This window comes from Plectropomus leopardus, chromosome 2, assembly GCF_008729295.1.
Source record: "Plectropomus leopardus isolate mb chromosome 2, YSFRI_Pleo_2.0, whole genome shotgun sequence".
NCBI lineage: Eukaryota > Metazoa > Chordata > Actinopteri > Perciformes > Serranidae > Plectropomus > Plectropomus leopardus.
In genome coordinates this window covers 34,221,775-34,244,801 of record NC_056464.1, presented here as the reverse complement: position 1 = coordinate 34,244,801, position 23,027 = coordinate 34,221,775, and the positions used below count along the sequence as shown (strand labels likewise).

General features: G+C 40.3%; 1 protein-coding gene across 1 annotated transcript in view; it reads left to right on the top strand.

The window, feature by feature from the left end:
- Positions 1-23,027, top strand: part of arhgef10la (Rho guanine nucleotide exchange factor (GEF) 10-like a) — a 122,293-nt gene that overhangs the window by 26,117 nt on the left and 73,149 nt on the right. The window contains exons 13-14 of the mRNA XM_042509431.1: positions 621-748; positions 17,506-17,606. Coding sequence (XP_042365365.1) covers positions 621-748; positions 17,506-17,606 — 229 coding nt within the window. The remainder of the gene's footprint in view (positions 1-620; positions 749-17,505; positions 17,607-23,027) is intronic.

Here is a 23,027-nt window from a genome sequence, read left to right as displayed (position 1 = left end):
GTGTCAGATTTGCTATGTTGCAGGAGAAATTGGCAGCGCCCCTCCTGTGGCGTTCAAATCAGGACACTTCCCAGTAGTCAGCCACTAACACATTAACAGTACCATAGACTACATAACACAGCCGGGATGCTATACTCCAGCAATCACCAAAGAGCCTCTCAGGCTAATAGTGCCACCTTTGCTTCCCTGCACTTAATGAGCACAATGTCCTCAGGAGGAGCGATATTGGCACGGAACTAAATGACTGATTTTCACTTTCCACTCAGTTATAATGTTGTCCACCGAACAAACAGACAAAAATACTTCAGCACAGCTCATTGACTTCAGAAAATTGATTTGATTCTGTTTGACTTGAGGGAACTAGGTTTTACTGTAAAGTGGATGCTGGTGTTGAAGTGAATTCAACATTACATTTGAGGGGATAAAAATGTCACATCCACACAGCGTCAAATAATGTACCGCCGCGAGTGGATGTGCGGTTGTTTATGTGCAAGAATATCAATATGTAAGTACAGCTACAGTATGCCCCTGTGCCCTGTACGCTCATGTCCCTGGGAGATGACCTACTGTATGCTCCAGCTGAAAAACAAGTTTTAACTGTGTGTGTTTCTCCTTCAAAGAACCTGAACACCACTGTGGCCCAGGACTGGTGTCTGGCTCTACAGAGGCTTATCCGCATCAAAGAAGAACAGATCCAGAGTGCGAACAAATGTCGCTTACGCCTGCAGGTGCCCGGCAGGCCAGACAAGTGAGTAGTATCTCGCATAAAGATGTGCTCCAAGTAAAATGTACTGTTTAAATGACCACAACAGCAAAGACAACAAAACAGGTGGCAGCAGAGGCCTCTCTTATGTTGCAAACTGATTTAAAAAACTTCTAAAGTTGGAAGAATGGTCACCATATTCACCACTAAAAAATAACAGCCACTGACAAACATTTGAATGCACATATTGATGAGGTTTTGCAACATGTTTTCTTAAATGTATTTAGCTACTGTGGCCCAAAATATAGGAGGAAAGAGAAGGATGACTAAAAATGCAAGACATTGTGGTTACATATATGCACTTTGCAAAATTAGAAGCGAGAACAGTTTATTCTGTCGTGAGTGGGTAATTACCTGACTCAAATAACTCATTTCCTTAGGTACTTGGAGAGAATAATGAATAGCCTCCACAAAATGTTCCTTTTGCAGGATTTAATTGAGACACTTTTTGCCTCAGCCTTTACCTAACATTGGACCTTGGTGTAGAACTGTTGCTCAACTAATATTCATATTATTTTATGTCCACAGTGTCTTTGCTGAAAAGCCAAATTAATAAATTATAAGACAAAATATTCAGCATTTGGAGATGTATTATATGATTCTACTCTACAGTACTATTATTTATCTCCGGGTTGTATGAATAATGCAAAACGCTTTTAGTTTTTAATATTAGATTTTATAAGAGTTAAGACACAAGAGTAAACTGTGGTAAGTACAAAAGTTAGTAACCCCAACAGTTCAGTTTTTGTTGTTTTTGGCTTCTAAGTAGATTACTTGCAATGCAAAAATGACTATGCACAGAATATTCCAGTGTTTGTAAGACAATATTCCCAAAAAGCTACTTAACATGACTAAAGAAAATGAATATACAACTGCTAATCCCTTTTACATGCAGTCGTGCATTCTCTGTTTACTGTGCCCTAACACATAGTTTATCACATCAAAATATGGCAAAGTTAAACATCTGGAGCTGCTTGTGCCATTTTGCTTCTTTGCTTCAAAGTAGGATTTTTTAAGAGTTTTCCATTAGTGGCGGACCATGCAGACAGGCTTCTTTCAACTACCTTCCTGAAAAGTTTGGCGTTGTGATATAAATCTGTTAATATCCAAATCTTTTATAGTATTTAAAATACGTGTGTTTCTTCTTCTAACCAAATATATAGGCTTTTTTTTAATGCACGTATCTCGACCCCGCAGCCTTGTAAACTGCAAATTAGTTGCTTTGTGTACAATGCATTCATGAAAACACACATAGCTGACTGTAAATGGGAAAGAAGCTGTTTTTGGCAAACTGCCGTTAAACTTTCAGTGTAGATGCATATTTTTGATGGGCTGTATGTCCAAAGAATGCTCAGAATTTTGTCATATTTAGAATAAAAGTGGATTATTAGTATGTCCGTTAATGTTGGAGATTTTCACTCCATCAGCCCAAACAGGTTGCGACTGTGGCTCAGGACGTAGAGTGGGTGGTCTTTTGGTCGTCATTATCTGAATAATAGTGGAATACTGCAAACCTTTAATCATATGATTGGTGGTTCGATCCCTTGGTCCTCCTGTCCTCATGTCAAAGCGTCCTTGAGCAAGACACTGCACCACGAGATGCTCCTGATGGACAAACCAGCGCCGTGCATGTCAGCTCTGCCACGGTTGGTGACAGAATGTGTGTGTGAATGGGTGAATTTGAGGGGTCTTGTTCAGGGCTTTATCCAGTAAGGTACAAAGGTGTAATGTAACTGCAGCCCATTTAACATCCATTTTGTTCAGTGGAGCATTTATGTAATCCATAACAAGTTGTCTTGTCTTAACATTAGGGTTGGGCATGGTTTGAATTTGAACGAGTGAACAGAGTAGCACATTGCAGAATCTGGTCAACTGCCTGGCTGACGTTAGCGTTAACATTAGGTCGTTTGTCTATGAAAAAGTACACGGGCTAACGTTAGCTGGATATTTGAGTTGACCCACAATATTAGCAATACAATTTGTTCTGCCTCAATGTTGGCATATTTCTTTCGGTCGGCGGACTGGGCATCGAAATTAGGAATCGAAAATTAAAAATTTGGACGGTTCCAGGAGAATCGGAATGTTAGTCCCGGTTCCCATCGATGCCCGAGACTCGATGACCAACCCTACTTAACATGCCAAAGTGGATCCTGGTGGGTGGAGAGACTACGGAGCGACTGAACGCCTACTTAGAGAAGAACAAAGATGGCAAGGAGAGAGCATATGAGTAGCTCAGAGTGCTCCACAGGAACTGGGAATAGCAAATAATGGCAGATTATAATGGATCCCATTTCGTACCTTCTGGTGGGGATAGGATAAGAAAGAGGCAGGGGAGGACAAAAAGAGAAAGATTGCGATAGAAAAGCAAGAGCCCTGCTGAGAGCGACTAAGCAGAAGAAGAAGAGGAAGAAAGAAAGAGTGAGAGTGATGATTGACCTCCCCCATGAAAGACTTGGCTTGGTGCCAGCAGGGCAGCGGCAGTCAGAAGAGTGGGCCTAATGCTTCAGAGCCAAGGAGAATCTAACTGTGCCAAGCCAAGCTAAAGTGACAGCTTGAGCAGTGGAGCTGTGCAGATCAGTTCTCCCACATCTCCCAGCTTCCTCGTCGGCTGTCACACCAGGCCTGCAGGGCCAATCTGCTTACTCAGATGTTTGGTGGAGCCAGATGTCATGCTTACAAGAGAGTCCCCGAATTCCCCTTCAAGGGGTACCCTATTTGCTGAGTTCTTGTGATAATGTCATTAGCAGCCGCACTGACAAGGAGATTTCCCACCCCTACATATGTCCAAGCTGTAGATTTGTATTTAAAACTTAAATAATGTAGAGCAAGACCTACGCTGAAATCACACCTGGAGAGTGGAGTTTTTTGTATAGAGGTAAAAGCTAACAATGTCAGCTGAAAGAGAGAAATCTCCTGTTGGGAAAAAGAGCCAATCCTGGTTGTGTGATAGCAATCTAATTGAGGCTGGGCCTCAGTGTCGGGTGGCTGGACCGGCAGTGAGCCTCGGGGCCGGGGGTGACAGGTGGCACAGCGGGTGCCCAAACCATTCTGACACTACCCAGGGTGCAGCAGTGGCAGATTGCAGGGGAGAACAGCGGACTGACTCTGTCTCTCTCTCAAACACACCCACACAATCGCACACACATGCATTGTGTTTTCCCTTGTCATCCTTATCCGTTTTGTTGCTAATCTGAGTAACAATCTACAGGGCCCGACAGTGCTTGCAGTGTGTATGTGCGCATTACATGTATTCACACGTGCTTCCTGCTGACAAATGCACCTGCGCACGAGCCAGCATGCATCTCAGACAAAGAAACACACACATACAGGAGCCAAAACGCAAACACACACACGCACACACACAGAGCCGCGCCTTTGCTCTGCTGGTGAGAGAGTGGGACCGCAGCAGGGACCCCCTGTACTGAGTTGGTCCCCTCCTGTCTGGCCGCGAGCAACTCTCTGCAGTCAGGCAGCACATCACAGCCTCCACACTGCAAACAGACTGAGTACGTGGAGAGAATCCTGACTGCTGCCTCAAAGGCACCAGCCTACGTGTGACAGCAGTTCATTAACATCCTCCTTTTACTGCGTCTGCTGGAGCAACCACAGGCAGAGATGCATGGGCCATACTGGCAAGCGATAGATACAGAGTTCAATTTCATAGTTTAGCCAAATGTGTTTGTTGCTTCATCCTCCGTTCCCACCAGCACTGCAAACACGAAGCAACAGTATTGTCAGCCAGAAGCCTCTTTTTTTACGGGCCCTTTTATGGAGGCTGTGCAGGCTACCTTCAAGGCGAATGGCAGACCTTACATTCTCAGTCAAACAGTATGACTGATTCAGGTTCCATCTCTAGGTCTTTAGGTCCATTCTGGTTCAGACTCTTAGCCAACAGACATGCTCTCAAAGAGGCTCTGGAGAGTCCTTAAGACCACATTTTAGTGTCTGGAGAGCCGAGGGTTTTCTCTGATTGTTCCGTCTGTGAAGAAAGGTGTGCTTTGGGTAGCTGCATTGCAGGATCCCACTCAAAGGGCTTGTTTTCCCAAATTATTACCCAAATTATGGAAAAAAAGTTAATTAAATTCTTGCTTACCGCTAGTGGTATCTCCTTGCAGGTAGTTTTGTATTTATTTGCCGGTATTTTGAGATATGAACCTCTCAGTTTTTTGCTACCACTCTAATAAAATTGGGGTGAATGGAATTTCATTTGAGGAACTCACGGCACTGACAAATGATGAAAAAAAGAGTGTGCCTGTTACTGTGGATACTCTTTTTTGTGAAGCAAGCGTTTAAGGGAACACTTGTGTCTCAGACTGATCTCACAGAGATGAACTATGTCTCCTCATCTAGCTCTCAGTCAGACTTCCAAGTGTACTTCTGAGATGACTGAGTGTTCCTATAACATCTGTGTCATCCTTGTGCTTTAGTGTATAATGGTAAGTGAATATCTTCTGCACCTCTGCAACACACCTCAACCTCTGCTCCACAGTTTTCAGCTTTTTTCTCCAGGCACAGCTTGCTGTTTTCTTTGCATTCACACATGTAGACACATTCACACCTGGAAACAACCAAGAACAACCACAGTCCTCCACTTTAGCAAGGTATCAGGTGCAGACGGGCTAAAGGGCACCTAAGATACATTTCTTTTGGTCAGCTGTGGTGGAAAAATTGTATTGCTGCTTGAGTAGTCAAAACAAATAGGGAAATGTGCTCCTTGGCTCATTTACTGGGAGATATTTCATCTGATCTTCACATACTATTTATCCTAAATTAATTTGCTTCTTCTTTACTAATGATTTATGTTTTGCTATGTTGTACAGTGATCAGCTTATATCCTTTACACTTGACCCTTTTAGCAAATTGCTAACAAGAGTTGAACCTTAATTTGTCATATTTGTAGTACTTTGATGCCACACAAAGCTGTATATCCACTGTAGGATGACTGTAGTCCCAAGCTGATATTTGGCGGTGATATTTAGCCCTCTTGGCTATCAATAATCTATTCAATTCAAGATAGTTGGACAGGATTCATGTACATTGCTGCATTAATTTTCATCTCTATAGAAACACCAGGTCACTACCCTCTGGTAGCCATCTTCAAAATAAACACACCACCAACCATAGAAAAAACCCCCCAAACAAACAGATGTAGCCACCATGATGTGGACTCCCATTTTGAAGCCTCAAGTGTGGCTTACGTACAAGACTATATTTAGAGACAAGCAAAAGATAGCCCAAATGCTAGCTGCTACCTTAGTTAGCCTGGTGCATTTACATCAACGGTCTATTGTGGTAATACTAATGCTAATTTTTGCAAGCAAAAACAGCTTTAAAAAGATTCAAATAAAATGTACTTGATCTTGTACTTGTACTAACAGAAAAACTGAACATACGACTCCTTAGAAGGTCTTTTATTACAAGCAACGCTAAATACACTGTGAATCTGGGGTAACGGCATTGTAATGTTACCTAATGGTAGAAACCTGTAACCGACAACAGCTATCTGTCACTCACAGAGGCCACACCCTTATTTATGCATAACTTTAAGCCTTAATTACATTTAAAGAGGTGAGTTATATAAAAAATGTACCCGTTTACAGTTGTCACAAATGAGTAGCTCAGCTATGGGGAGATAAAAGTAGTTTTTTGTACCACGCTGTAAACATGTTTATTTCTGCTGTGAAGTTGGGGATATTGACATGGAATTTAGTTGAGACTGACAGGTTTTTGGAGCCAACCTCAAGTGGCCATTTGAGAAACTGAACTTTTCGGCACTTACATGTTGACTTCAATTCTCAGCTCAGGAGGTTGCCTCTTGTTCACCACTCTCTGGTTGCCATCTTGATAATAAACACTCCACCAAGCCATTGAATTTAAACGTAACCTTGTTTATGCATATTTATCCAAGGTCTGGCATAATTCTTTGGTGTAGCAGAGATGTGTGTTACAAAAACTGACAACCAGGCATTTACTTGTGTTCAACAGTATGAATGTCAATCCAAACTGAATACATAATTATTATCTTGCATTATGCACAGGAACGGCGTGTTAATGTGCTATTAGTGACTCACACTTGCAGCACATAGTTAGTTGTCAAGGTGGGGGCAGATAGTCACAGGACGACTACTCAAGGTATGGCATGCGAAACGTGTTCACAGTTTTCTTCCATCTTTTTACCAATTAATGTAAACATGACGACAATATGGAAATACTTACAAATACAGGAGGATAATAACAGATGTACAGATGTTAATAATTTATCAAACATAAAAGGATACTGATACAGTAATAGGGGACAGCAGGTGAAGAAAACCGTCAGTTTTTCTCTCACCTTTTTCTCACACGTCACAAACAGCCAATGTACCGACTGCAAAAATATCAACTGTAGCAGCAAGTGTGTGTGTTTGTGTAGTGATTGACTGATCTGAAATCTTACCAGGAACTCCAGATGTTTCTGTTATTTTCAGGCTCATTTTGCATCGCCGACAGAGAATCCTGTGTCTGTTTGTATCCACTCGACAATCTCGAATACAATCTTGTCACCTCCATAAACCATAAATCACATTCAGTCTGAACCCACTTTAAGTCTATCTCTTGTAATATTTGTCTGTGTCTGATTGTCAGGTCTGTCCGGAATTAGATCAGTGAACTCTCACAGGGACGCTGAACCGTCTCCTTTAACTCATCTCACCATTTGCAAAGCACATTTTTCCCTCTGACTGTTTGTTTCTCTTGCGGTTGGAGGTGAACTGAAGGATGGGTGCATGACAGGCTGCCACTCAGCACTCACTGCTACATCTGTCCCGTCCTTGTGCATTAATGTCACACGTGTGCTTCGGCACTGACCTGCTCCCATAAATCAGCCGGGCCGGCTCCTCGCTACGCTCCCTCGCCCCCACTCTGCCCTCTCTCCCCTCCCCTTCCCCTCCCGTTTTGACTCTCCTTACCTCTCAGCTCTCCTCATCTCCCCTCTGCCAGCATGCCCGAGTCTAGTTCTCTATTCTGGCAGTGCACCACACCTGCACTGCGGCTGTCAATCAGCGGGCAGGAGGGAGGAATCGGAGACTGCGCTCAGTTTAGCATGTTTGAGGCCGTGTGGGCATGAAGTGTTGCCTAAAGAATTCAACCAAGTGAGTCGTTGTATTCTCGTCACACCCTGTCTCCCCTTCTGTCTTCGGCAAATTGCCTCTGCTATATTTAAGCAGCGAATGGTATGAATTACACCTCTTTGTGAAAGCTCCACTTTTTTCAACATGTCAAGGAAGTTTGAGATCTTACTTACTTTATTCTTTTCCTGACTGCAATCTCTCTTTCTCTGCCTCTCTCTGTATGTGTGTGTGTGTCTCTACCATTTTTCTTCCTTCCTCTATGAAATGAAAATGAATTTGCAGCGGGCAGCGGCAGGTATGACAGAAGCAGAATTTCAGGCTGCGCACTGTTCTCCACTCTATTACCTTCTAATGATGTCTGAATGTGAAATTGTCTTCCTTATGTGCGCCTGAGACCCCAGCCCCTCCACACTCACCCTCCCACCCTGTTCTTCTCACTCTCTCTCTCTCTTGCGATCTCTTTTTCTTTCTTTCATCGCCTCAGAATCACCGTGGAATAGTTGTGCAGGTGACTGAAACAGGGCCATTATTTCAGAAAGCTGCTTAGTGCTTTAAAAAGACATCTCATCCTTGGCCAGACAGCTTACTTGAAGTTCCAATAAAGTCTGATCAATCCAGACAACAGAGTGCCCTCGTCAATGGACAGACACCAGCTGAGTCACTGCTAACTCAGGGCCGAGGCTGCCAGTCTCACTTTAGCCTGCTCAGCATTAAGAAATTATTTTATGTTACTTGACAGGAGAGAGAGTGACATATTTAAACACAGGATAACAAGCTGACATAAATTTTACTAAATAATTGCATGAGGAAGCTAAATGTTTAGGTGGGGATTTACAGCTGGGAGATGAGTTTGCGTGCTTCTCTATCTGGCATGTAACACAACCTCTGCATGTATAAAGTACACGCTGTGTTTATTAACAGTCATTTGTTGGTTTTTATGCCTCCGTGCCAGCAAACAGCCATTGCCGGAGGCATTATGTTTTGTTTTTCTGGCTTTCCCATGCTCGTTAACCAGATATCTGAACAACACCTTGAGGGAATTCCCCCACATTTGGCACAAATTTTGACTCAAGGATGAACTGAGTAGAATTTGGTGGTCAATGGTCACTGTGACCTTACAGTCTATGTTTTTGGCCTTAACTTAAGAATTCATAAATGAATTATGACAAAATTTCACCCAAATGTCTAGCAGGATCAAATGTTGAATTGACTGTGAAATGGTCCAGTCGTCTGATTGGTGAGTTCCAGCTAAGACCAGAGTCCCTGTACACCAGACAGCCGCAGAGGATAGTTAGCTCTGTTTCTATTGACACATCCTTTGCATGGGGAATTTCAGCTTCTGCCCTCTGGTAGAAGGCCTACGGTCTTAAGCTGTAAAACAAAACACTACAGGAGTAGTTTTGTTATAGCTGCAATGGTTCATTTGAGCAAGTCATAACAACATTTGTGCATATTTATTTATATATTAAGTGTGATATTGTGATTTTTACCTTATCCCAGTCTTCTACTGATAGCAATGTGTCTGAGCACCTTTTGTCCTGGTTTATTTGTTTTGTCTTTCCTCAGTGTGTGTTGTGATTTTGAATTCTGTCTGGATGAATTCTTCCTTTTTTTTTACTGCAAAACAAAATCTACCCATGGGTACTAACTCAGAAACAGAAGGGGAGACATTTGGTCAGATACTGAATTAGTGATACTAACCTTAGTTGTTCACCTTGAAACTGTGCTGATTGAAAAGATCTTCTGTTCTGTCAGGTAAAGATCTGTGTGAAGCCAGGCAGATAACCCATGTGAACTTGAGCCACTAGTTGATTTATAACCATGAAATCGTCAAGTAAGAAACTAGTAGCAAGAGTGAAACTCATCGCAAGGAGGCAGGGTGAGTTGGATGGGTCAAACTAACACAGGGCTTTCTTCCAGAAAACTTGTCCCATGTGGAACTAAGAGAGCTCTGTGTTATTGTAAGGTATGTCATTAGTTTGTCCACATTTTGATGACCCAACTTTAAACCCAGTTTTTTTTCCTTAACCCAGCCCAGGTGACTTTACTTTCCTAAACCTAACCTAAATATGTAACTTTAGTTTACAGCATGACAATGCCATTTGTCGGGCACTAATAACTAATAAGATATCATTCACACTGTTCATCACCACGTTTAGAAATTACAGTTTCTTTGCAACTACATCCGTATTTGAAGTTTTGTCTGCTGTCATGGCAACATAAGAGTCTGGACAGACATGGATGTAAACTGGAACTTGACTGGTTGGCAAAGGCATACAACTGTGAGGTGGCAATTCCAGTCACAGCTTTCATTTGAGCCCACAAAGGGAAAATCCACTTAAAAACACTTTTCTCTGGGAGAGACCTTGCATTTCGGGGCCCATTTCAGTATCGACTTTGGTATTGACTTTAGGTGTGTTTTTTATTAGCTGGTGAAACTCTCTAAAGCACTCTCATTAGACATACCCGTGGTTCTCTGGTGGTCATTTCCATTTCAGAAATTCTTTGTGGTCTTCAGACAGGATGACCTTGGTCTCATGGAGTTATACCCAGTGTGTTTCATATCATGTTATTTTATTTTTTATATATATTCTTTTATATTTAGCAGCATGTCTTTCTTTGGATAGCTTGGACAGCTTTCTCTGTTCTCCCTGCCTCAAGTAATAACACAGTAGCTTGAATGATCCGATGAAGAAAGACTTACCTGGTAAAAGTGTCACAGAGACAACATCCCAGTTGCACTTTTTGTGGTCACAGAACTGGATGAGAAATCTGTGACAAAAATCAGCAGCTTAGCCTCTGATTCTGTAACACTGGTCTTTACTGAGACATAAAAAAGATGATCATATTTGCGCTGTCTTTTTCATATAAAAACGCTGCTTTAGTTCCCAGCATGCAACGTCATTGGGTCCCAGGGCTTGCTTGACACAATCTCAGACACCTGAGTGCTTAAGTTTGAGCAGCCATGAAAGATCGGGCTGTAAAAACACTGTTTGACTGACATTTATTTGTTTGCCTCACATTGTCTTGTGCTTTGTAGCCCAGTTCTAGCTACATACAATTTGTAGCTTTTTCACTCAGAAAGACCTGAGGGGATAAAAGGAGACACAACAGCCGATGGCTTGTGGAGGCTCAGTGAGAGTGTTAACTTTTGGCAACTTTAAAGTCCCGCAGTCCTCAAGGGAACAGCCAGTGAAACTAAAATCCCTTGTCTAAACATTTGTCTTTAATAACACAAATTTGATGTAAGAAGCCAAGTGATAAGTTTGCCATTATGTGAGAATAATAATCAGTTATTATATATCACCTCAAATTGAAGCCATTCAATTAAATTTTAAATTATTCCGTATAAAAAAATGAGCAATTTAGGACACATCCATTTTCTGGTTCAACAGTTAAATAGAAATAAATGAGAACACATTTTAATTTACACACTTAAATACAGCCTCTACTGGCACCAATTTCATGTTGTAGAACTTTTGTTGCTGTTATTTTTGTATTGATGCTTGTAAAAAAAATAGTTTTGTCAGAAAAAAAAAATCTAATCGCTTTATTCATTTAATTCTTGAATGTGACTTCGGAAATAGTTTGTGCCATCTCTATTCTGCATGGGCACCACAAAGAAATGCAGTTTTGTCACACATGTACAAGACATTGATAACATATTTACCGCTTGTCAAAATCACCCAAATTACCACACAGGGACGGAGGCAAAATGCAAATTCAAGTATAAAGATGTGTGATCTGACATCTTACAAGGCCTTAAGCAAAATATCTTCACATGATTTACATCGAAGGAGAAGACAGAACATTTTTCAACTCTGTGAAACCTTAAATTATGCGTTCACAGCGGAAATATATGCATAGATTACTCCGTACAGAGTCTAAAACAAAACATCTGTCTCCTGAGCTTTGGTAAATGATTCTGTTTATGTTAAACTTTTGAGCCCCTTTATCAATTCATGAAAAGTAGGTTTGTGTTTTGGTTTGCCAGAATGTTCTTAGAGGTTAATGGAATGTTTCACCAAAAAATCTATGATTTTAACATCAGTAGCTCACCCCCTGCAGGCTTCAAAAGTGCCTCTGAGGAGTTTGTAGCTTCTTGCTGCTTTGCAGAGAATGGCAGGTGCAGTGGGCTTGAATATGGTTTTTACACTGGATTCCAATGCCGACCCAGTTTCAAGGCAAGAGCGGCTCATAGAAACCTTTCATACCATCTCCTGCAGCACAATACACCTCGTGTTGACTTTAATGTTTGGTATTCATGCCAGTTTGTCCCTTATTAAGCAGTGAAAAGGTTTATTGAGAATGAAATTGCCTTTTCAAGAAAGGCTAAGAAAAGGGTTATGTATGAAACAGAACAAAGCACAAAATGTCCAAAAAGAGCTCATACACATGCTGCATGTTTTGCACCCTCAAATCTATTGTATTTACTATAAACACGTGGCAGGAAATTTCAGTTGATGTTAATGATCGAAATCTACTGCCACAATATCGGTTTGTCGAGTTTGCTGTGCAATACAAATTGAGTATTTTAAACAATTTCATTACTTATGTTCTGCAGAATCATGACTATCAATGCTACTTTCCCGCTCTCTCTTCTCTCTGACAGCGAGATGACACACACGTGTGCACACACACACACACACACACACACACACACACTGCTGCATAGCCCCGCAGTGCAGTCTTCTCATCACTTGTCTCATTCACTTAGGCTGAATGTTGAATATCAATATTATTTAAGGTATTATATCACAGTTAGAAATTCCAATATTGTTGAAAAACTAACAAGCGCACTCAAGAGTAAGAGAGACGCGGCAGCAGCACGCAAGTGTTCCTAAGCATCTGTTTTTCAGTGCACAATTGCTGCGCCCTGAATTACAATATTTAACTTTTGAGCTCAGCAACAGTTGCCATCATGTGATGGTGATGTCACTGAGAGTCGGATTCTGCGCAGTAGCGATATCGACAGTGGGGGAGTTTCCATCAAAACATCCGTCCGACCAATCGTGAACAATTTCATTAAATGTGAGGGCACGGATTGGCCGTCACAGCTGTCAATCATGGCAGAAAATCCCCTTTTTGTAGAATTGAATAACTCAAAAGAGTCGATCTTATCATAAAAACAAACACTTGAACAAACATCAGGGTGATGAGAACTACCTTCAGTGACAGAAACCATCTTTGGGAAAAATTTATTTGGCGTGTAATTTGATTTTTTAGTTTGGCCCATATCCCAGTCACTAACATGGAGGGACGGTAATTATCACCTATACTGCAGTCAGACACCAGGGGGCGATTGAGATTGAAAAGCTACGCTCTAGGAGAACTGTCATTTTGTCCGTCTTTGTATAAAGTAAATGGAAACAACCAATCACAGCTGGTAGATATCTTCTCTTTCTTCCTTTAATATTGGTTTATAATAAATATGGAGAAGTTGATCATTACATGTCACAGTGTACGGCTACCGTGTGCCTCACAACTGTCCCACAGACATTACTTAAATAATGGCTTGGCAACCTCAGACGCACCCATGAAAGTTGGCATAGAGTAAGCACAAGAGTAGCACCCAGTCCCCGACCTTGTGTTTTCAAGGTGTTTATAGGCGCAGCATGTGTCCCAGCCCATAGTATAGACCCTAGACTGTATAATAAAGATGGCAGAGCCATGACTGCTACCCAAAAGTGAGGCCAAAATATCTCGATTGCCCCCTGGTGGCTGGCTGCAGTATATGTCTTACACCCCACCTCCTCCGTATTAGCAGGTGGCATATGGGCCAAACTAAAAGCTGAAAAACTAAATTAATAAATAAAAGTGAAATACATTTTTTCCAAAGATAGTTTCTGCCATCATATTATGCTGCAGTCTGTTTTTAGTATAAGTTTAGTTTTAATTAGTTATTTGATGCTATAAAAAAGGGATCTAAAGTAATGATTGACAGCTGTCTGTGCCAATCAGTGTGACTGCAATCAGTGATGCTTTTCCCAAATTGTCGGATAATAACTTGAAACTGTGGAGATTGACTCTTGCACCAATTGACATCACCAGCACAAGATATCCTGAATATTTTGGCTTCATTTTTATCAAGTCTGAGTAATTTGAGGCACGTTGTCCATCTTTGTATACAGTCTGTGGGATGGACATATGACTTTTTGAATTTATGTTTACAGCAAGTTAACTACAGGTTGTTAAATACATATATTTTCATAGCTTTTTATACAAGCAAGCATTGTTGCAAGCAACAGATTTTTTGATGATGATTTTTTAAATTATCCATGATATAACCTGACCCGTACACTCACATCATTGCTGTTTCTTCTCTTTTTCCTTCCATCTTTCTCCCTCTTTATCACACATGCACACACTGACACACTCATCTAAGATCTGGTCTCCCGCTGTGTCTGAATTGGCACCAAAAAGCCCTGAGTGATCAGAGCCTGTACTGCTCGTGCCTGATCCCAGGGGAGCCCACACATTAGTGGCATTTTGAGCGCCGTAGCCCACCCAGAAGCGATTTACTGTGACCAGACTGTGTGGTCGTCACAACCTGCCCTGAATGTTGACGCGCAGGCTGATCATAAAGCCTCGGCTTACTGGACTGAACTGCTGTAAAACTACAAGCGGCCAAGCAGCTGTTCTGACAGAAAAAAAATCCTGATGTATTAAACTTAAAGTCCCATGAAATGAAAAATTTATTTTTGTTGTTGTTGCTCTGTTTTTCTGACTGGATTGTTCTGCTCTCTGTTTTTATATAGTGCATTTGCAGTTTATGCCAAAAATGCACTTTTCCCTGTTTCATATAAAAGTCCCACATTTTCCTGCTTTTTTTGTGATGACGGACCGCTCCTAGTAAATTCAACCTGATTATCAGGGTAAAGTAAGAGATGATAGGAAAGGCATATGATCCTCAATGGCTACTGTCAAGGTCCATTTCTCATTTCTTCAGTGTCAGTTTTTCAGATGTAGGGCTAACCCTTTCAAACCTCAATTGACATTGGCTTTCTTTAGCTGTGTTCAGACGCCTTTCACAAGCTATTTGATCCTTGGAAACCTATGGAAAGTGGTTTGATTTCTTTTGAAAAGATTTGAGGAAAAAGGCAATGACCAACTTTTCAATAAATGTCCCACTGATTGCAAAAAAGTAGTCAAATGTGATCAGAAAAATGCCTAAAATCTGTTTTTAAAAAGAGGTGAGAATTGTATATTGAAAAATATAAAAAAATGTAAAATGTCCATAAAACTATTTTTATAATTTAAACACTTTAATATTAAAAACTATATTACAGAAAAATATATTTAGAAAAATGCATTTTTATTTTCAGCATTTTTTTTTTTTTTTTTTTTTTACCTTTTTGCGCTTATTTTCAGGTAATTTTTATTTTCTTTTGCAATTTTTTGGCCATGTGTTGTCATAATGCTTATTGCCATCTCCCCATCTCTTTGTAAGAAATCAAACCTTTTTTTTTATGGTTTTAAAGGGTAAAATGTAGGTTTGAAGTGATTCCTTTTCCGCTGGATTTTTTAAATTTTACTATAACTGAAGTAAATATTGCAGAAGAGACTATAACAATGACCTTTTTTGTTTAAATGCCAAGTCTTTTCCTTTGTGACATACCTGGTATCAGATCTAAAGGATGCGTGTGCATCAGTGTTTAGTTTTCATCGGATTTCATTACTGTGGAGAAGAGTATCCAGTGCATACAGGAGTTCATTTAAAGCTGTTCTGCATTCAGAACTCCACCTGTTGAATGCCCCTCTGGTTTCTTGTTTTGGGAACGGAGCTTAAATATCTGTACCAGCCTGCCTACATTTATATCTGTTTACAGGTTTTGCGCTGTGTTTTATTGATATTTCCTCTAAAAAGTGTTCCACATGGATCACCTGTAAGCAGGTATTTTGGCCTAAACAAATATTAAGAAGAAACAGCTCAGACTGAAAATTGATCCAGTTGATTTAGTGTAATGTCTGCTACATACATCTACTCTGACCACGTCCCTCCCTACAGCTCTGGTGTGCTAGATAAAAGAAGTACTTCATTAATGATTAAAAACCAGTACCTGTGAGTATAATCAGGGTATCGATTATGTCAGCATAAAATAATTGAGAAAACACTTAAAGAGCCCCTCTGATAAATCTGTGTTTTTCTTTAGTTTATATCCCCTGAAATGTCTGACCTTGAGTAAACTGAGTGGTATCCGTGCAAAGTTTGTCACCAGAGAGGTGTTTTCACACTCCTCGACTGAAGGGGGCAGCGTCTGTGCTCCTCCCTAAAATGGATTCAAACTTGTGCCAGGTGAAATATTTACCATTTGACTGGGGGACAGACTTTAACACAACACTTGCAAAGAAATCTCAAACCTCCAGTGCAGAGCAGACTTAGTAGACTTAGTGTTTGCATTGTGGGAGTTTTGGTACTATGGCAGAGTGTGCAGATTTTGCATGAAAAATGGACCCCGAAGCTTCCTTGTACTATCTACCAAAAACTCTTGTAGCAGATATTATTGTATGTTTCACAAGCTTTGTTAACCACTTTCAGTTAGTCTACAAGTCAAGAAAAAGTGAAAAGAAACTGAAATGAAATGTCTACTAGTTGTCTTTGTCTGACTGAATTTTATATTTGGGAAAAATGTTAAACAAATTACAAATCATAGCAGAGTATTTTTACATACTTTAAAATATGTACGGAGGGGAACTTTTAGTAATTATAATAAATAATACACTTTATTTACACAGCACCACTCACAACACAGTTACAAAGTGCTAAACACAATCTAAATCTAAACACATTTAAAACACAGGGAACATAAAACAATCCAAAATGTCATAAAATTTCACCAAAATAAAAGATAAGAGTAAAAAGCCCAAACTAAAATCAAGATGATAAATGAGAAATAAAATCAATGAGATTGCAATAAAATAGACAGTTTAGATAAAATCAGGATACACTCTCTGATATAGGTATGTTTTTAGGGGAGACTTAAATGAGGACACTCACTCAGACAGCCTTATATCCTCAGGCAGGTCGTTTCAGAGCCTCAGGGCCCTGATTGCAAAAGCTCTGTCCCCTTTCGTCTTCAGCCTGGACTCTGAAACAGACAAAAGATCTCTGCCTGAAGATCTTAAACTGCACAAAGGTTCATAAGGGATTAAAAGGTCTGCAATGTAATCTGGAGCCAGGCCATGAAGAGCCTAAAAAGTAATAAGATCTTAAAATCAATCCCAAAAAGACAGATAGCTAATGTAAAAAGAGGCTAAAACTGGTGTGAAAAGTAATTTCTTGGAGACAGGGTTGCATAAAGACACATTTGCACATATTTTTTTCTGGTCAGAGAAATGAATTTCTATTCAAGGTTTAGCTTTGCTGTCATTACACAATACAGGCTTTTACAATGAAATGCTGTTGCTGCTCCTATATATTGACATCAGATCCTAATAAATACCAGGATTATTTCTGGGCCTCAACGATGGAAACTGTCTGACCAAATTAAACAATAAGGTGAAAAACCAACAACCAACTAAACATACAATAATGTGTATATTCTGTGCTGTTTGGTGAAGACTTTGTGACAAACATGTAAGAATTCAACATTAATTTGTCTGTGTTTGTGTGCACATGCTGCTCTCATCCAGGTCAGGTCGTCCTGTCAGTTTCATGGTGGTCCTCAACACTCCCAGCCCCCTCAGTAAGATCTCCTGGGTCAACCGTCTGCACTTGGCCAAGATCGCACAACGTAAGCACGCGCACACACACACACACAGAGGCACGCACAGAAAGGATTACTATGCCATTTCTATTTAAACAGGATGATGTAATGCAATGAAATGTAATAACAATGTTTTAAGTCAGAGGCTCAGACACATCATCAGTGTTTGCTCCACTCTCTATTGGCTAAGTGCACAACTGGTGTTGCGACTTATATAATAAGAGAAAAAAACAGACACTCAACTGGGTCATCTGAAGTTTATGCGCTGAGGAGAGAGGCAAACTTTTTAAACAACGTTAAATTAATAACCTCTGTTCTAAAATACCAACAAACATTACTTATCATTCAGGAAGGATTGTGCTGCCACAGGGGGACTTAAAGGGAACAGTGTGTAAGATTTAGGGGGATTTAGTGGCATCTAGCGGATTGCAACAACCTGAAACTTCTCCTGGTTAGAATTCCTTTTGTGATCATTGTTCAGAAGGTTTTAACCTAGAGCCGAATTATCCACAGAGGTCCGTTTCTCTCCAAAACAAACAGACTAGGTGATTTAAACTGGTAAAAACATAGAATAAAGCGGTTTAAAGTGAATAAATCTGCAGTTTTCCAACACTGCTTGTCGCAGAGGGGCTGCTAACTGCGGTAGCCAATGTGAAATATCCCTATCTAAAGCCAGTGTTTGATTTGTCCACTCTGGGCTGCTGTAGAAACATGGCGATTTCCACAGGCGAGCACCTGCTCCCTATGTAGATATAAACAGCTCATCTTCGGTAACAAAAATACACTGATTCTTATTTTCAGGTGATTATACACTAGAGAAAGTATTCTTATTATATAATATTCCTTTTCTGCCAGTATATCCCCTGAATACTACACAGTGGATTTTTTAAGGGGACCTGTAATGCTTTTTGTGTTTTCCCTTTTCATTTACTGTGTTGTATAGCTTTTTTGTGTTTGTAAAAGGAGCTCTCTCTCCCTCAGGAGGCACAGCTTCTAAGCTGCCTGAAACAGCTCGTTTGAGTTTCAGTGTTTACTTCCGTAACTTGGTGACATCACAATGTAACAAATAGAGAGAGCCAACTGACCAATCAGAGCAAACTGGGCTTCATGGGAGGCTGGACATAAGACAGACTGTTTCAGACAGAGGTGCTAGAGCAAAGGGCAGTATGGGACACATCTTTTTGAATACTGAAGCATGTAAACCTATTCTAGTAGACTCCAGAATACAAATAAGATCCTGAAAATGAGCATAATAGGGCGTCTTTAAGACAAGGTGGTGTGACCAGCATCGAGGCCATGCTCCTGCTGCTGCATAGAGCCACAGCAAGCTGTTTTTGTTCTCATAGTTTCTTAATATTGAATGTGTTGTGCGTGTCCGAACTGCACCAAATTCGACAGTGCACAAAGTACAATTATGTTTCCAAAAATAAGCATAGTAGGGCTTCTTGAAGTTACTTACTAGGTCTTGTGAAGCATGAGAGTTCCTTTAAATTCTGTAATCATTTGTACGGCTCCTCTTTCATATTTTGGATACCTCACTTGTTGTGAATACTCAGCAGTGGTCAACATTAATGGAAGAAAAGAATGACCAGACCCTGCCCAGCAGGGAGCAGCACAGTTCTTTTTTTATCTTCCTAACCTCTCTCCTTCGGCTCATGCCTTGCTCTGCCCAGTCTGACCACGCTGTAGCATAGGAGGTCTTCCTCTCTGGGCTTCATCAATGCGTGCTGTCATCCAGTTGCAAATCCAGAGACGGGACTACTGAGGACATTAATCTGCTTATTTGGCCATGATGGCACGCATGTTCAACCCACTCACCACCCCGGTCCTCTTTCGCCTCCCTCCTTTCCTACTCTCTGTGTCGCTTTGAGCGCTCTTCCTTGTCACACACACTTTATTCTGGGTTTGTTGTGCATGCGGTATGTCTCTCAACACAGCGCCTTGCGGTCTCTAAGATCCCAGAGGCCACTGCTGTGAGCTTCAGCACAGAAACAGTCAAGGTTTCAGAGGAAGTCAGTGGAGGTATATTAAAGGACACCATTAAATGCCTCGCTCAGATGAGTACAGTTATATTTGTCTGTGCTTTTGCTACCCAAGCATAGCCCTGGGAGGATCAATGACCCTCGAGTTTGGCGAAGGTCATGGGAAAGCCTGGAGTGTTTTGTGCTTTACAAACATTTTCCCAAGACTTTGCCTCCCCTGCATCGTTAGATTCTCCATCCTTGCACATGACAATAAAAAAGAACACATTGGATTTTTCTTCCAGTACTACTGACCTACCTTTCACAGTGGGTGTGTGTAGAGGTACATGAAGCATACACTACATCTGTACACTCGCCAGTAGAGCTTGCTGTATATGGTTTGTGTCAGAGTGGCATCAAAAACATCAGGCTGAGTGCAGAGGATGCTTTGGCTGCAGTGAAGCGCAGCATCCACAGCCTTTCCTTGTTGCTCACACCTTTATCAGCAACACAGCAGGCGTACCGATGAGGACAGTGGCATAGTTAAAGCATGCAGCTCTGCTCCCCTATGGCTGCTGTGTGGACATGGGTGACACTCAAGGCCAAATCATCAGCAAGTTATCCGTTCTGCCCTGCAAAGGCTAACCACACACAGTAACTACACTAATGCTGTTTGAAAAAAAAGAAGAAAATAATAAGTATTTATATTGCACCTGTAAAAACAGAGTTTTTAATATATATATGCTTTGGTGACAAAGCAAAGCAGAAATGGGCTACATAGACAGCGATATAGCAGCAGAAAGCCAAACAGTCCTATTAAACACAAGCGAAAAAGAAACCAGGGTAGAGTCAGGAAAATATTAAAACCACAGGACGAATAATGCAAGATGCAGGATGCATAATGTCAATTAATTATTACAAAGAATAGACCAAAAACAACAACAACATCAGCAATAATAGCAGTTAAAAAAAAAAAGAAAAATGGCTTCAAAATTTTTGACTACCAGGCCAAATATGTTTTAGGTTGATGAGTGTTAATGCATTTTAAGTAGATATTCTTCGAGGAAGTTTTATGCCTAAAAAACATGATCAGTAATTTAATGTACGCACTCAAAAATGCACTACAATTGTGGTCGTGGCACTTTGCCTTCGTATTACCTATACATTACATTCTCAAAACTAACTTATCAAATACCGATGCCTGGTGGGTGGCACCTGGCGTCAGGTACCAAGACACCCTTTTGCAGCAGTACAACGCACTGGGTGGCGGCATTTTTTGACTCTCTGAGCAACTTATGTAGTATAAAGAAGATTGTTGTTTTTGTCCTGTGTAGAATGAAAAGTCATCTGAGTGTTTTGAAATGTTTTTAAAATCCTGACCAAGACCTGCAGTGGAAAACTTTATTGCTAATCTTGCTTTTGCTACGGTCACATTACCAATTACTCTCGTTGGCATCTTCCTCATTCTCACGATCACCATTTGCTGTAATATTTTTAATATAGTTTTCTTTGGCCAGATAGAATCCCAAATCTTAGGGGAACTAAAGGCAGATATGGCGGCACAATAAGCAAAAAAACCCGAAAACATATTGTGATTATTTTCAAGATTCAATTCAAGATTCAAAGTGTTTATTGTCATATGCACAGTATGGAAACATGTTTCCCTGTACAATGAAATTCTTACTTTGCTGTCCACAGAATGCCTAACGTTTAGCAAATATAAAAGAAATATGAAATAGAAATTTAAAAATTTACAATAGAAGAAATTTACAATAGCAGTAGAAAGAACAGTGCAAATAAAACAGTACAGTGCAAATTCGAACAGTGCAATTGTGCATGTGCAAACGGAATAGTAAACTGTCAGGTACAGTTATGAGGTCGTGTATGGGAGGTAGTTGTATTGACAGGTAGTGCGATTGTGATATAAGACGCACATTTTAGTGGGAATTGTAGTTTTTGCATTTTATCTTCACTGAAAAATAATCTTAATGATGATTTTTTTCTTGGGTCTGAACCAAACAAGCATGTCCGCTTGTGTCTGGAATGACATTCGTAGGCCGGGGCATCTCTGTTGCACCACAATGTTTCATTTCTAAAAGAATGTTGTGACACATTTTACCTTTACCATGAAAATTGTTGCCCTGGCAATTTTATACTTGGCGATTTGAATAATATTTTGATTGATTGTGCAGCCTTAAAACTTTGCACCCTATTTTCTCAAGAACAGAACAAGATTGAACCAGGAAATTTTGTCAAAAGAGAGAACAGATTTTTTTAAAAAAACAAATTTTCAGTTATAACAAAGTGTTGACCAAAGTTGTACTTACTGCAGTTAGCCGTCAGCATAGCTGTCATATGGAGGAAAAGCCCTATCCTGCAATAATGATGATAGTAACCATTAATATCAAGTATGACTTGAAGGGGATTGAAAGAATATTATTGTAACGCTGTTTGCGAAAAGAAATTAAAAAGAATTTATTAAGCATTCACTCTGAAAGAAAATACCAATAAACATTTATTGATCTTAAACCTGGAAAACACACTCCGAACAGCCTGAAGACAAAGGATATGCTATCAAAATGTAAATATTGCACATTGTTTTCATCTCTTATTGATTGACTGGATAATGGTACAACTGTCAGCACCAATCTGTCTTTGTCTGATTTGCTATCCTTCTACCTTGTAGCCTCGAGTGTTTGTCGCAGCCTTTATACTCCGTGCTGAGATCAACATAAAATCTTTTGTTCCGTCTTTGACTTAGAAAAGTTTCCACTGATCCACAGAAATTGACACATCTGGGGCTGTAAGGTTTTAGACTTTGAGCCAACACCGCAATCCAGTGCTAGTTACCATGAGAACAACAGTTAAATAAGCTTCGATTATCTATCACTAACAAGAACACACTTTGAGGTGCAAGGAATGAAATGGCAGAGCAAAGACAAGAAATAAAAGAAGAATTAGAGAGAAATAAGAGGAGTTTTGGCAGTAAAAGTAAGTGGAGTGAGGAGAGAGGAGGGGATACATTACAGAGAAACTGCCGCCGCAGTCAAGACATCAAACAATGAGACTGTTTCTATATATCAAGCTCAAGACACAGAATAAAGACCATCTTTCAACCACGAGACATATTTTACTAACATATTGATTTAATCATCTCTAGTTAAAATGATGGACAGCGTGTATTTTAAACCATTTTAGGATGTTTCCTTTACTGACAGCTGCTCTGCTATACCGATGCTAGTTTTTGTTGTTAACACTCTTATCTGTTATGCCAAGAAGCAGTAGAAGTACCTTTTGTATGTAGTATCTAGGAATGTCAGTTTTGGTCAATTTTAGCAGACACCTATTACCAGGTAACTAAGTAGTTAATTTTCAAGATGTAAAATACCCAGAGACCTTTCCTTTTTGTCCGGCGCTCCATTGCCTCAGTAAGCTTTAGGGCTGAATTTCAAACGCTATCCATTTAGGGGTGAGGAATTTTAATGTT